This window comes from Rissa tridactyla, chromosome 7 (genome assembly GCF_028500815.1).
Source record: "Rissa tridactyla isolate bRisTri1 chromosome 7, bRisTri1.patW.cur.20221130, whole genome shotgun sequence".
NCBI lineage: Eukaryota > Metazoa > Chordata > Aves > Charadriiformes > Laridae > Rissa > Rissa tridactyla.
In genome coordinates, this window is record NC_071472.1 from 34429015 (window position 1) to 34444288 (window position 15274).

General features: G+C 39.4%; 1 protein-coding gene across 7 annotated transcripts in view; it reads left to right on the plus strand.

Annotated features, from left to right (window-relative positions):
• The window catches only part of HECW2 (HECT, C2 and WW domain containing E3 ubiquitin protein ligase 2), a 203515-nt gene that overhangs the window by 139319 nt on the left and 48922 nt on the right, over window positions 1-15274 (plus strand). For all 7 annotated transcript variants that reach the window (XM_054210347.1, XM_054210349.1, XM_054210348.1 and 4 more), the window contains 7 exons: window positions 1229-1329; window positions 2840-4171; window positions 5348-5443; window positions 9477-9627; window positions 10027-10130; window positions 13706-13830; window positions 14776-14961. In XM_054210347.1, coding sequence (XP_054066322.1) covers window positions 1229-1329; window positions 2840-4171; window positions 5348-5443; window positions 9477-9627; window positions 10027-10130; window positions 13706-13830; window positions 14776-14961 — 2095 coding nt within the window. The remainder of the gene's footprint in view (window positions 1-1228; window positions 1330-2839; window positions 4172-5347; window positions 5444-9476; window positions 9628-10026; window positions 10131-13705; window positions 13831-14775; window positions 14962-15274) is intronic.

The window sequence follows — 15274 nt, forward strand, 5'->3', positions numbered from 1 at the left end:
GTTTGCATAACAAAACGGCCAAGTGGCTTTAAATTTCATGGAAAATATGATAAACGAGCATGAGAATCATCTAGTATTGATTCAAATGAATACAGAGCAGACATTATTCGTGTCGTGGTTTTCTCTAGTCTCGAATGGTCTAGAGTGATATAAACTTTATGTAAAAACTGTAGAAAACTCAAAGGGCAATCTTCTGAGGACGCCCCAAGTCTAGCTGAGAACTGTAATCGGAGTACAGTGATGAATCGCTGGCAGATCCTGGAGACACTACTATAATAATTTGACATGCTATGGCCCATAGAGCAACATGGGGAGGCTGCTTTGCCTCGCATTGTCCGCTCCGGACTTTTTTTACTAAAAGTTAATGTTTGGGTGCAAACTGCTGCAGCTTATTTCAGTAATGACCTTGGCATTCATTGTAGTCTGTCACTCATATTGCAGTAGGAGTGCTCCCAGTAAGGGAGAGGTGTTTATACCAGTATAAATTTATTTGCATTAATAGCAGTAATTTCCTATGGAGGTCTTCAGCAGTGCCCCCCCCTCCCTTCAGCTCTCCCAGCTGGGCTGAGGGCGGCTGGGGCCGTGAATTCTGGCTGTGCCTAATAAGAACATGTAGCCTAGGATCTGATCCTACGTCTCAAGCTGATACAAGTGCTTAATCAAATCTGAGTCCCACTGCCTTCAGTAACCCTTAAGAACGTATTTGAAGCTAAATCCGAGCATTAATAGCTTTTCTAAATAGGAATGCAGAAGTGCTTTATTGAATCAGAAAATGTGAAGAAACTATCTGTGAATTTTGTGTATAGTAAAAACCACAAGGGGGCAGAAGGTTTTAAAAAATGAAAGGTTTTGTTAATTATAAAACATATTTCGGGTGGGGGGAAGGACGAGGCTAGGGGAAAGCGGATCCTTTGCAATTTGATTTTTTAGAATTTAAGAAGAGATTTAGGGACGTATAAGAATTGCTGGGGCACAGTCTGTATTTGGAAATGATCGGAAGTAGTTTGTTAGGCTGTTTTATCTGTTAACTAACAGTATTTTACACCATTGTTGGTGTTTGTGCTTTTCCATACAAGCCAGAGTATGTGGCTGATTTTAAGATTCTAGCAGAAATTACATGCTGTCACGCTGGCTCTTATCTGATAAAAGCCTCTGATAGAAAATACTGGGGAAAAAAAAGTTAAAATTATATAAAAAAAACCCCAACGCAATATCTTTGTTTTTGCAGAGACCAGGTTCTCAGCTATAATCTTGGCAGAAGGCTCCCAGCTGATCATGTAAGTGGATATCTCCAATTCAAAGTGGAAATCACATCTTCTGTTCACGAAGGTGAGAATTTGTCAGTGATCTGTATCCCCAGGTAGTTGTATGGAGAGAGTTTCTATGTATTTCTTGTTTCCAGGATTTTCTGTGATAATAAACCTTCTCATTTGTGTACAGTGTCTCTATTACAGATTTTGTTTTCCTGATGGATTTCAAAGTTTAGATATGTCAGGTACTGCTTTGGAGACGAGAATAACAAAACACCAGCATTTACTGTATTGTTTCCTGTTTTGTTAGAAAGATTGTAAGTTAATCTGCTTATGATTCTCATTTAATGGGATAGATGTGGTAGTCAAACTCATTGTTTCCCTTCGCTCTAACATCTTTGCTCTGTAACACCTTTGGCTGAGAAGCAGTTGCAAGGAAGATTCCACCTGTACTCTCCTCCCCTGCTAGTGTACATGGAGATCAGTCTGTGCGGTCCCTCTTTCACAGGACTCTGTGCTGCTTAGAACCAAGAATATCTGTTGAATATCTGTTACGTTTATGAGAATGCGTGCTTCTATCAGACAATTCTTTTATTCCCCTTTTTTCTTGTTCTGAAGGCAACCAGCAGAACCTGGTTGGTACAGTTACATGTTTATCACATTGTATGTGTCTATTTATGTGTTTGTGACTGTAGATTCTCCTTCGCTAGGCTTGGTATAATCTCTTTGGTGAGATATTGCTCTGTCTTTTAACTTGATGTAATCTTGTCTTTTTTTGTAGCTGTGTAGTCCTGAATCTCATCGATATTTTTTGCTCTGTCACCATTAAAAAAAACGCTTCTGTCTTCAGTCCTGTTTTTGTCAGGCACTCTAGTTCACTGACTTCACTGTTAAGGTTCTTGCAGATGTGTACAGACACTTACAGCTGGATTATTCAACTCTAAGCCTGTTAATTTCCATGTGGGGAGTTACCATTTCATCTCTCAAATGAGATGGTTTATTTTCATTTCTCTTCAATATGTATTACCATAGCATACCTAACATCTCGTGAACTTTCCTTAAGTAGATTCCCATTCTTTTCAGTGGAAAGTCCTATAAATTAACTCAAAATAAATGTTGTGTATAGAATTTAATATCTGTACACAATTTGTGATTCCTCATGTCATCTCAGATGCTAGTTTGCATGCTGCTAAAGGTGTCAGTGACTGGCTTTGTGTAAATTCTACTTTTGGATATGAGAGGTATGCTGTAGAAAACTGGTTCCTTGGTTGTAAGGCTTCTTTTACTGACAGTTGGGCAAGATGCTTGGCAGTGCTCTGTCTTTTGAAAGCAAAATAGGAGTCCTTTAAAGTCATACTTACCGCCCCATAAATAGTATAAACTTATACAGAGAAAAATCTGTAACTGCTGTTGCAACGCTGTAGATGCCTCTATTGTTTTAATTCTATTTTCTTCCCTTAGTTGTCTGATTGAAATAAGCAAACATCTTGAAGATGTGTATTTTTATATCACTTCTATGACGCAGAGAAAATAGAACAAACTGTCTGTTGCTGCCTTGTGTTTCACATTCAGTCTTTGTGTCTCTGCAGATGCTTCGCCAGAAACAGTTGGCACTCTGCTAGGAGTAAACTCTGTAAATGGAGACTTGGGGAGCCCCTCTGATGATGAGGACATGCCAGCAGGACATCACGATACGTCCACAGTGTGTTCCAATGGTCCGGTCCTTGAGGAATCTTCTGGAGAAGCAATCCTAAGACACCCTTTAAGGACTAGTACAACTCTGGAAACAGACCAGGATGAGTTGACCTCTGGTGCTTCAAGATCATCACCTACCAGAGGTCGCCAGGACTCACTAAATGACTATCTGGATGCAATAGAACACAATAATCATCCTAGACCCGGGACGTCTGCCTGTGGAGAGCGTCCACGTGGAGCCTCCCCAAAACTGAGGAGTAGCTTTCCTACTGACACAAGACTTAATGCTATGCTTCACATTGACTCAGATGAAGAGGAGCATGAGCTACATCAAGACCTGGGTTTTCCATCTTCCTTGGAAGACGATGGTGGCTTAGTAATGCTTAATGGTGCTACAAGAAATGTTGACAGAAACGGTTTAAGTTGCTCATCAGATCAGGTAATGCAAGGGCCTGCAGAGAATGAAAATGTTTCAGCCTCTGAAGCTCCTTTGCCGTCAACTGATGACCAGCAAGAGACTGTCCCAGAGCTTCCACCCTCACAGTTAGCAAGAGGTGAAAGTTCTCAAAGCGAAGCACCAGCAGACCTGGCTGGCAGTGAATCGTGTGCCGCTCAGGAGGCGGAACAGCCTCCTAGCAGTGCGGACGCAGGAGCTGCTGATGCTGCTGCTGGGAGCAGAAGGGGTGTTAGTGAAACGGAATCCATTGATCAAGGGTCTGAACCTTCCCAGATGTCATCAGAAACCGAGCAGAGTGATCCCGCTCGCACGGAAAGCGTCAGTGAAGCTAGTACCCGTCCAGAAGGGGAGAGTGATGCGGAAGGGGCAGACAGCTCTTGCAACGAAAGTGCAACTGTGCGACGTTCCTCCGTTGAAATGCGGTGTTCTTCTTTGGAAAGTTCCATGTTTCCTGAGACTCCTGCCTTTTCTTCTCAGGAGGAGGAAGAGGGAGCTTCTGCCACCGACGCGGCTAGAATTGAGCCAGGTGCTGAAACACAGGATGCTGCAAGTACTTCTGGTTCTCTGCCTGCGGTACAGTTACCTCAGGAGGAAGTACAGGAGGCTGAGGCAGGTGAATTACAAGACCAAGAGGATGCAGGAGAAATCTGGCAAAGAAGAAGAAGCTTGCAGGCGGCAGCTGCCAATAGCCAGTCTCAGGATGAAGAAACCGAAGGAGCGCAAGCAGCTTGTGAGGGTGCCACAGGACAGGTTGAAGGAGCTACTGGAGGTAACAATTGCAGGAGGCGCTTTTCTGAAGTGACCTTTCTGCAGCCAGTAAAACTTATTTTAAAAAACTAACATCTGAAAATAAAGATCTTAATTTCTCAATTTCATTGTCTTTCAAGATTTTGATGTTGTTGTTCCTTTGAGATTTATTCCCTTCCTCAAGAGACTCTTGGTGTTTTTGATTTAACAAAAAATCAAAACTGAAATATCCAAGATAAGTTTATTTTGAAACGGGATATATTTTAATCCTTGAGAGAGTACTGAGAAAGAGAATGAAGAGGAGGAACGGATTCCACAATATTACCCTCCTTGCTAATCAAAATGTCAATGGGGGGGAAATAATCCCAGAACTATGAAATGCAAGCTAGAATTTATATTTGGGTCTTTTCTTTGGTGTCTTTATAAGGGGAAGAAAATATACACGTGAATTAACGTTAAAACGTAAGGGTAATCAAAAGAAAGCAGGGGGGAAAAACCAAAATCATTTTTTGTTACACTCCAGGCTGTTTATCTTCTCTTTCCCAGTCCCTTATCTGTGTAGACAAATCCTAGCACAGCTGGAACCATGGGAGGAGTGCAATCAAACTGGATTTCTGAATGCATCTTTTTCATAACATTTCAAAAGTTTGGGGATCTGTTAGTTTCTTCCCTTCATAAACAGCTCTTTGATTTGGAAAGAATAATTTTGTTATTCCTTTCAAATACTCTTAATATGGGGTTTTTTTGGACACAATTTTCTAGCCATTTGGGACTCTGTTAGGTGTCAGGTTGCACCGTGTTTTTGCAGATCAATGTGGCTGCAGCAAAGAAGGTCAATGGGCAGTTTCACCTCCCACTCTTACAGCAGGGTTCGTGGTGTCCAGGTGGAGCTTTGTCCTTGTCCCTTGCTGGGATATGGCTCAGGCACAGGCTGTTGTTTGTGTGCCTTGGATTCTGCTGGTCACAGGTGGATGCAGAAAGACCAAGATGGACCAAGACTGCAGCGCATCCTAGAGAAATCACTTACCCAGAACTGTAGATGTAGCTTATTTTGCCCCCCCAAAATAGATGAATATCCGATATATCCTAAAATATCATAGTCCCGCAGAAGCTTCAGCATGTCTTGTTCACTTTAGAGGCATCTCTAAGGCTTCCACACATTGACTGAAAAAATAATTTGTGGGCGTTTTAATTCCAGGTTCTCAAGCCAATGGCCATCAGCCCTTGAGGTCACTGCCTTCGGTACGTCAGGATGTTAGCCGGTACCAGAGAGTGGATGAGGCTCTACCACCAAGTGAGGTTCTTCATACTTTAATTGGGGGGTAGGCTGCTTGGATCTCATTACTGAGACCTCATTATGTTTCTTTTTTAAATGTGAGAACTGAGAATGAGCAGCTGAGAATTTCCAAGTGAGGAGTGACGATGATTAAGTCTAGTGCTGTTTTGTAAAAGGCGTTGTGCTCAGTCTGCAAACTAGGAGGATGTGCTATGATAATTGTACCTGGTGTATACAGACTTGTGAAGTGACATTTGTGGAGAAGCAGGAAGGCGGAAGCGGTGCTGCCTTTCCAGTATGCAGCGCACATGGGTGGAGTGGTGAGGTGATGTACTGCGTGAGGCACTTGGAGGGAAAGATGTCAAGCACTCTGAAATCTCTGAATGCTTCTTGTATGGGGATGGTTCACAAAGAAATATATAACATCTTTAATCTCTGCAGATTATGTGAAAGGTCTGTGTTTTTCCTTGCATTTTTTTGAGGGAGCGTGAAGACTTTTTAAATTAAAATAAACCTGGGTGTTAAGCAACAGTTAGATGAACGTACATTGACAGAAAATTGTAATTTCTCTAAAGTGTATGAAAAATACATTGCTCCCAATTGTTGGACTGATTCACTTGCTTAAACTTGGGGCAGTGAAAATCTATTCAGTATTAGATATTTAAAGAAGGGAGAAAGGACTGGAAAAAAAGGTACACAGCCAATAGGTAAACATTGCTTTAAAACAAAACAAAAAACAAAACCCAAAGAAAAAGTTAAATTTGGACCCACTGAAGTCTGTGGCAAAGCTGTATTAATTTAAAGAAGTCAGGAATTCAGATATTTAGGGTAAAATGAATAGATCCTTATTTCATAGTATGGAATGGGACTGTGTTTGCTCTGTAAGTGGAGAGGGGAACTGGAAGGAGCCGGATAGCAGAACACAGATATAACTGAATATTGGAAAGCCTGGGTGATGAGAAGGTTTTGCTCCCTGCTGCCTCTGTTATAATCAGTGCATATAACAAATCAGTCCTGCATGCAGATCCTAAAGTTAATTAACTGCCACCTCAATAAGCCACTATTATTTTTTACAAAATTGTGCCTGGGAGACATATATTACAGTTGCATTTTTATCACTTTTCATACTGAAAAAGACAGAGAACACTACAGGAAATACCCAGAGATCAGTGTAATAAATGAGAAATGCATAGGGATAGCTTTTGTAGTACCATGGTGTACACACAGATTGCTTTTTGTGTTTCAGAAGCAAACTATACACCACAATAACTACTTGGAAAAACTATTGGAATGTTAATGGATCAGGTTTGGCTGTGTGGTATTCTAACATTCATGACATTTGCTGCGTTTTTACACAGTCACGCATGGGCACGCATATACACACCTCCCCTTTACAGTCAAAGCCCGATGCAATCTTTATGTAGATCATTCATTTGCTAATGTGAATAAAATCTTAAATACTAATTGTTGCCTAGATTCAGTTTTTCTCTCTAAAGCTCTCCTTTTGGATATGTAACAGTGTTAATATTTTAAGAGTGAAAAATTGGAGAAAACAGAATACGATTTTGAGTTATAAACTGTAATTTCTTTATATTTTGGGTTGTATTCTATTTGTTATTTCAAATTCAAATATTTGTCTATTTGAACAAGAAAAAGAATTGGAATATTTATCTAGTATTTCTACCTGTAACATGCAACATTATGCTCCAATTCCTACATTCCTAGGGGAAAATTAACAAATAAGCTTGACCACACAACCTTGATGAATTACAGTTTTGCGATTCAGCAAGCTAAGTTATTTGTAACACATTTGACTAACAACAATTTAACTAACAGAAGATATCCTTGTCCATCACAACACGGATGCAGGTGCTTTACTTTAGAAGCCACTGCCCAAGTGTTTAAACTTCTGTGTTTAAAATTGAATGCAGGCAAAAACGCTTTTCTTCTGCAAGACCACATTACAGAAGTGGTGACTGTGTGTCAGAATTGGATGTATAATCACCACAAAAAAAAATATATGAAATATTATACAGTGATTTAGGGTTTGACACTTAAGCAGAATAATGAATTCACAAATTTAAACTGGTTTGGTGTTTGGGGTTTTTTTTCCCAATGAACAATTCTGTCCTTCTTGGAGTACTTCCATGTTTTGCTTTGTTTACAAACTCTGGTTTAAAATTTTGAGTATTTTTATTTCATCAGAAGATTTTTTTATTTTTTTTTTAAATAGGACCTTTGCCCAGGAACATTTGTTTCAGTCATTTATTTTCTTTTTAAAAAATGGAAACACTTTTGAGAGAATGTTGAAATGTTTCAGTTTGCTTTTTTGAGATAGAAATGAAATTGTTTTTAATAACTTTCAAATGTGTTATATTTTGAATAGCAAATGCAGTGATTACGCCGTAAGCTTTGCATTGATGTAATGTTGTTATTTTTAAACTTGTATTTTAAATTTAAAGTATAATACAAAATTTTGAATTTTTTTTTCCTGGAATTGAAATTTGTTCCTTAAACGGTTCTCTTTATTCCTATCCTCTTGTGGTGCTTTTTCTTTTCTTCCTCTGAGCTTACTTTCCTGCATAGCTCTTGTTCACACTAGAAACGCTTTAAACACTAATGGGCTGTTTTGGTTGTGCATCATAAAGACAGAAGAGTAATTTGCGTTGGGGCCAGCTAAAACACGCAGCTGTCGTGGGGAGATGACACAGTGAGTTTGTCTCAAAACCTGCCTTTCCTCCCTCTTCGCGAGTCAGCTCAGGCCCTGCAGTGTAACGCAGTGAGCCACTTGGCTGCCTCCGAGAGTTGACGGAAGTCATAGGACACATACAGCAGCAAAGCCTGAGGTTTTAAGACTGTCAGTATTAAATACTGTACAGTAGAGTTTAATTCTCCTTCTCTGCTGTCAAGACATTTTTATGCCCACTTTCCTTATGGAGCGGAGTTTGTTTAGGATTGGTTGCTTGCCAGTGGTTTCTAAAATGTTACTGCAGTGACTGATGTTTTCACCTAGACTTGCAATATAGGCAGTCTCTTCTAGAAACCTTCTGAGCTCTCCAAGACTGTTTTTCAACTGATATGTAAATGGTTTGCATGTTTTCTGCAGTTGCTGGTGCCCCAAGAATCAGGCCTGTCTGTTTCTGTATATAAAATATCTTAATTTTTTTTTTTGTTACGTGGCCCCAGCTGTGATCAGTGTTTTGGTATCATGCTTATTTTATAACCAGTTATTAGGCAGATAGTGTTTCTGACCCAAAAAGCTTCTGAACAAAGGGCTAGGTGTTGTGATGCACCTGGTTTCTGCTGAGCACTGTGAAGCCAGATGTGGTTGGGGAAAGGTCCCAGCGCTTTCGTCTCTGCTTTCCTGGTGTGTCTCTGTGGTCTAAACTTCTCACATTGTCTGTAGCTTGTGTTGCAAAACCAGTGGGCAGCATTACAGTGACCGCTTGCACAAGAAGTTGAATTTGATAAATTTGCAGAATCAGCAATTCTAGAACATGCATTTAGTATATGGAGGAGTTTGATTTGTTGTAATTGTCCATCTTCTCTGGCAGGTCTGCTTACCTTTCATAGGTACATGTAAACCCAGGGAGATCGCTGGAATCTGTTTTATTACTGTTACTACTAGCTGGGGAAAAACAATGACAGATACCAATTTTTGCCAGGTTTTTGGTACTTATCTATTGGCCTTTTGCACTGGAAATAACCCTCAGAGATAGGGTCTTGAATTACTTCAGTCCAAGAGAATTAGACTAAGTATCCTGATACTTTCTCTTTTTTTTTTTCTTCTTCCCTGGGACAATTACTGATTAGTGGGAAATAGAATAGAGAAATGAATAGAAATTATTAGATATGGATTCCACAGAAACTTAACTACAGTGGGGAATTTGATTTATGGGATAAAATAGAGAAAAGCCATGTCTCTTAACCCTTCAGTAAGAAAGTTCTGTGCTTGGAACAGTAGATTCAGTTACAAAGGTGACAGAGCTAAAATAAAGAAATAAATAAACCCCAAGCCCTCGATAGTTCACAGTATTTTATTGCTACTTAGACTGGGAGGCTCGAATTGACAGCCATGGACGGATTTTTTACGTGGACCACGTGAACAGGACAACAACATGGCAGCGACCCACAGCCCCCCCAGCCCCGCAGATTCTCCAGAGGTCAAATTCCATACAGCAAATGGAACAGCTGAATCGCCGGTAAGAATTACCGATGTTGTTTGTGAATTGTGTGTTTGCAAACCTGCATTCACCATTGTGAGACTGCGTATGGAGCCAGGTTCACAGTTGGTACTGCAGCTGGCCATACGTGTTTAATTTTATGTGGCTGTCCCTTTTAATTTGCATGTGAGCTTCTAGGGCTTTTATATTCCACCTGTGTTCGTAAGCTATGTGGCTAAAAAAAAACAATTCTGATAATGGTTTCTAGAAATTCAAAAGGAGAAATTAGCAGAAATTAAAGGTCAATGTCAAAAAGCAGAAATGAGAAGTCAGTGTATATTAACCTACATGGCCGAAAAGACAAGCAAGCTCCCTTGGATCCAGAATTGGATCATAGTTACCATATGCTATATATAAAGTCCAGTTTTCTAACCCTAGGTACCAGAGCATCCGAAGAACAATGACTAACGACAGGCCTGAAGAGCATACAAATGCTGTGGATGGAGCTGCAGAGGAAACTGACTTTCACCATTCTAATGCAGGTTAAAAAAAATATATTTCCTTTTTCTGATTTCTTAAAGGGAGCACTCATCTCACAGATGATTTAATGAGAGTGACGTGGGCAGGAGTTAGGTTCTGCCTTCTGAAAGTCTGGGTGAAAATGAGACCATTTGTTTTCCTTGCTGTCTAGTTTTTGAAGACTATGGCTCATCCTTTTCAATACGCCGGAGAGATAAATGTGAGATTCAGAGCATTTTTCTGTCAGTACCTGACTGGGTAGAAGTATAGTCAGGAAATTTGCAGTGAAAAAGTATAAAATTGCGTGGTCTGGGTTATAAATATTTTGAATCTGCTACTGCATTTTGAAATGGTAGAATATAGGACTAGAAAGGACTTTGGTCAGTCATCAGCTTCGTCTCCATGCTGAAGACAGGTAGGATGCCCTGTACCTAAACCATACTTGGCAAATGCTCTCTGGTGTATTCTTATAACATGTTCTGCAGTTAGTGCACATTCTGTAACTTTTTTAGACAGTCTACTCACATTGTTTCTCTTATAACAATCTTGAATAGTTACTTCCTAGTCTCTCCTGTCTTTCCTCCTGGCTTGTGTTTTTAGGTCTTCAGTTATTTTGTTGGCCTGCTCAGGGCGGTCTTCAGTTGGTCTGCAGCTCCTGAGGAATATTTCAGACAATTAATAAAGCTATGACTCTGCTGGACTGAAGAGACTGTGGAAATGTCACGTCTTATGTACAACACTCCTTCTACGTTACTGCATAATTATTACTTTTTTTTGTCTGATAGTTTGACACTAGCCAACAGCGTTCGATCTGCTAAAGCCCGGTCCAGACCCTTGTGTGCAGAACTTCGGCACGGATGTCCGTTTTTCATCTGGTGTTTGTGCAGTTGATTTTCCCTACCTGCACGCAGGTCTTTGCGCTTTTAAATGTGTCAGTATGGTTTTGAATCTTGTCCATCCTGCTGTCCAAGTACTCCAGCATCTCCTAGTTGGAGCAAGTTCTGTCCTCCCTATCCAGTCATTAATAGAATAAGACCAGACCCAGCTAGATCTCAGTGAAACATCACTTGGTGTACTCTTTTTGTTTGACATAAATCATAACTGCTCTTCAGCACATTTTTGCAAACTGCTGCGTACCCCCTCCAGGTGATTTCGTCTGCTTCAGATAATTTTCTCCCCCCAAATTATTCTGAGGATATCAAATAAACAGTATTAAAGGCCTTATTAACATCAAAATATGTGGCCTTTACACCACTCAAGTAGTAGAAAATAACTTCATTAGTTGGTTATGGTTCATTCTTCAGAAATCCTGGTTATTTGTGTTTCTCCAGCTTGCTGCCTTCTCGTTGCTTTAAGTGGTTTGACAATTAGTTCATGTGTCTGAGAATAGAAAATATGTCAACTCATCTATAGTTTCCTTCATCCTTTTTTTTACCTATTCTTAAAAATGGATATAATACTTAGCCCTTTTCTTTACTTCTGAGAACTTCATCGGACCTCCAAAATCACCACCCATGTCTCAGAGATTGCTTCATCTAGGTTCCTAAGTGTGTTTGAGTATAATTCATCAAGCCCAAAGGGTTTGAAAATCTCTGATTTGCAGCAGTCTTTAACCTGCTCTTTACCTATTCTAGCCTAAGAAGAAAGTTGTCTTTCTTCTGTTTATTAGTTCTTCTGGTGTCTGGTCGGTGTTAACTTTTTGAATGAAGACAGAAGGAAAGATCTTTTTCAATGAGCTGCAAGCATCATTGCTAGTTTTTCTTCTCGCTAAGCAGCACTCTCCTTGGTCATCTTCCTACTGCTAATTTACTAATACATTTATAAATTTAGTTTGTTACCCATCCAGTCCCTTGCATTAGTTGTGTGTTATTATGTGCTTTGTCTTTGTCTCTAGATGCTCTTGATATTCTGTTATAGTACTCTTTCCTAAATTAATCTAATACCCAAGCAATGCCACTCTTCCTTAAGTTTCAAGTGGTTGTAGAGCTTGTGATTTAGCAAAGTTCTCCCTTTATATATTCTTTTTTCTTTACTTCTGCCTTAGCTTTTTCCTTTTCTGTTTTTGTGCATGTGCAGCGAGATGGTTTGTTGTGCTGCAAACATACCAGTTTAAAGCAAATTCAGACTAAACCCTAATCAGCAAGTTCAGCTGAATAAGCTTTCCGTAAATCAAATTCCCAAGCCTCTAAACTGCAAGAAAGTCGCCTGGTGACACAATTTCCAGATTACCCAGACTGTGAGAGCAGACCTATCTGCAGCAAGTCACAGCATCTTCCAGGGTGTGAGAAGTGGCTGGTCTGGTGTACACCCAAGTTTTGTACGAGAGCTGACAAGCAACCGCAGTGCGTGCCTGGAAGACACTCCCAGCCCAGGTGTTCAGACATAGATTCAGGGGTCTTTATGCTACGCTGCTGTCGCTCCATAGACATGCTTCAGGTGGGAGGGCTTGAGGTCTGTTGTTTAAAAAGTGTCTCTAAAAAGCCTCTTTTTAATTTACTTTTCCTTTACTTCTGTTTTCTGGTTTCCTCTAATGCTTAGAATGAACATCTTTATTTACCACACTCCCTTTTATCAATAATGTCTACCCGTCCATATTTAGAATTTTACTCTGTCTTCTTTTCCTCCTCTTTCTAAAACTTTTTCTTACTTTTCCCTCAGTTTAGAGTCTCATTCACTGCCTCTTCTTCTTTCTCTGTCTGTGGGATATTGTTCTTTTATATCCATGGTAGCTGGCTTCTACATGATTAATGTTCATCTGTGATTTGATGGGGAAGCGTGCAAGTACTGCAATATGTAAAAGAAAGAAACTGTGCAATGTAAAAGATGGCATACTTTTTAGAGTAAAATCACTGCAGACCCAATCTGAATTTGCAGTTTTTCATTCACATTAAAATATGCACCCATATGTCCTGTTGATTTTCAAAGATAATTGGAGGGAACAGGTTTAACACCATAGCAAATACTACTTACAATATATTTTCAGTTCCTGGTACTGTTGAAAAATCAGTGCACTTCTACGGTTGCTAGGAGAAGACCCAAATGTTTATTGAAAGTTGAAACTTGAAAGGTAGTTCCTTGGCAACCTGTTTCCTACTTATATAAGCTGCTTAAATACTGTATTGGGATTGGGGCTGTGTTAATGGCAGTGATTTTTTTAATTTATTTTTTTTTAAAGGAGGAATGAAACATTTTGAAGTGTACAATGACTTTTATATCCATTAGTTAGCATTTAAAAATTAACTTATCTGCATACAGTTACAGTGTAGTGATGTAGGCTTGCCACAGGGACCTGCTTGCATCTTATACACGGGCACATGTTTGGTAACCCAAATAATTGGACGTGAATTACTTTTTTTTAATGATTGTGCACCAAAAGTAACAAGTAAAAGTTACTGAACTCAAATGTGGTATTTTCAGGAACTTCAGTGCTGTGTTAGAAGAAATTCAGGTACACTCGTGTGGATAATACTTAATAAATGTGAAGTAATTGTATACTTAGGGCTTTTCTTGCTTGTGGGATTCAAATTGATATAGTTGTTTGCAGTGATGTTTTGGTAATGATTATTACTGGAAGTCCTTTCATTCACTTTGCTGTTAGATTTTCGAAGAGAGAACGTGCTGCCTCACTCTACCTCCAGATCCAGACTTACTTTATTGCTCCAGTCTCCCCCTGTGAAATTCCTTATCAGCCCAGAGTTCTTTACAGTGCTGCATTCTAACCCTGTGAGTATAGCATTTATAGCTGAAAGACTTTCACAAATACGTGCTTAAAAATATAGTTGTCTTGTGTACAAAGATATTGCTCAGTGTTTGATGCCAAGTTATTGGTAGTACATAGGGAGGCTGGCTAACCTCAAACACTCATCATCGCTCCTTGCAATTGGTGGGCTACCAGAGTTGTCCTGGTTGGCATTATAGCTCCTACAGTTTTTATGTTTCACTCAATTCTTCATCTTTCTTATGATTTCTTATTGTTAACATTTCATTAAAGGTGTTTTAGGTTTGTTTTTTTTTCAAACCCATAAGTGTCTCTCCCTTATTCTCTCTCCTTGTGGAAAGAGAGAGGAGTCAATAGAAAGCACGTGCCATTCGTTTAGTGGCCAGTCCATCCTAAACCTTGACATAATTTTATTACATAAATTACAAATGGACATGCAATGTTAAGAGTATTTTTGAAAAATCAATAGGTGGAAACAATATTTATGTAGATTTGTGATAAATTCTACAAGCTTGTGTATCTTTGTCCTGCAGAAAACTTCACCAGCTTTATTGCTGTATTCTGTGGCTACTTCTGACTCATTATTCCAGAAATTAGAAAATATCTATGAAATCATCTACTTTTAAAGCAATTTTAATGTTATGGGATCCTTCACAGTTCCAGGGCCAAGTGTGGTAAATGGAATCTGTAATGGATTTCACACTTTGCTGAAGTGAGTCAATTACAAAATTTTGTATACCTCAAGCAAAATAAGAAACATCAAACACTTATCCTAAAACATCAGAAAGAGGACCTTTTTTTTTTTTTTCCTACTGTTGTGGCTTAGTTCGAGATAATTCTTAAGGTTTTATTGATGATCAGATGATTTATTTACAGTGGAAATGCTGTCTTTTGCAGTAAGAAGAAATTTTATCTTTTAAAAATATTTCCTTTTGTTACTTATTTTTCAGAGTGCCTACCGCATGTTTACAAATAACACGTGTTTGAAGCACATGATCACCAAAGTCCGGCGGGACACCCACCATTTTGAGCGCTACCAGCATAATCGTGATTTGGTGGGCTTCCTAAACATGTTTGCCAACAAACAGCTGGAGCTGCCGAGAGGTTGGGAAATGAAACATGACCATCAGGGCAAGGTAACCGTAACACACATGCGGCTCTGGTTAGTGCTTGATCATGGATCTTGCGATGGAATCTTGAGATTGGAATTTCTCGTCTGTGCTGACAAAGCATTATATGAAAGGAGGAGGAGACTGGTAACTGTATGTTTTAATCGTTACAAGGAAAATTGCTAGAAAATCTGTAGCCTTTTTACAATGAAATAAGTTGTTTAAATTCCCTTGGATGTCTAGAACATCTTTTGAAATGAATTATCTACTGTGTAAATACAGGCAGTTCAGTGAAGTTCTCTGGAGTCTTGCCTGTGTACTCGTAAGATAATTTAGATAT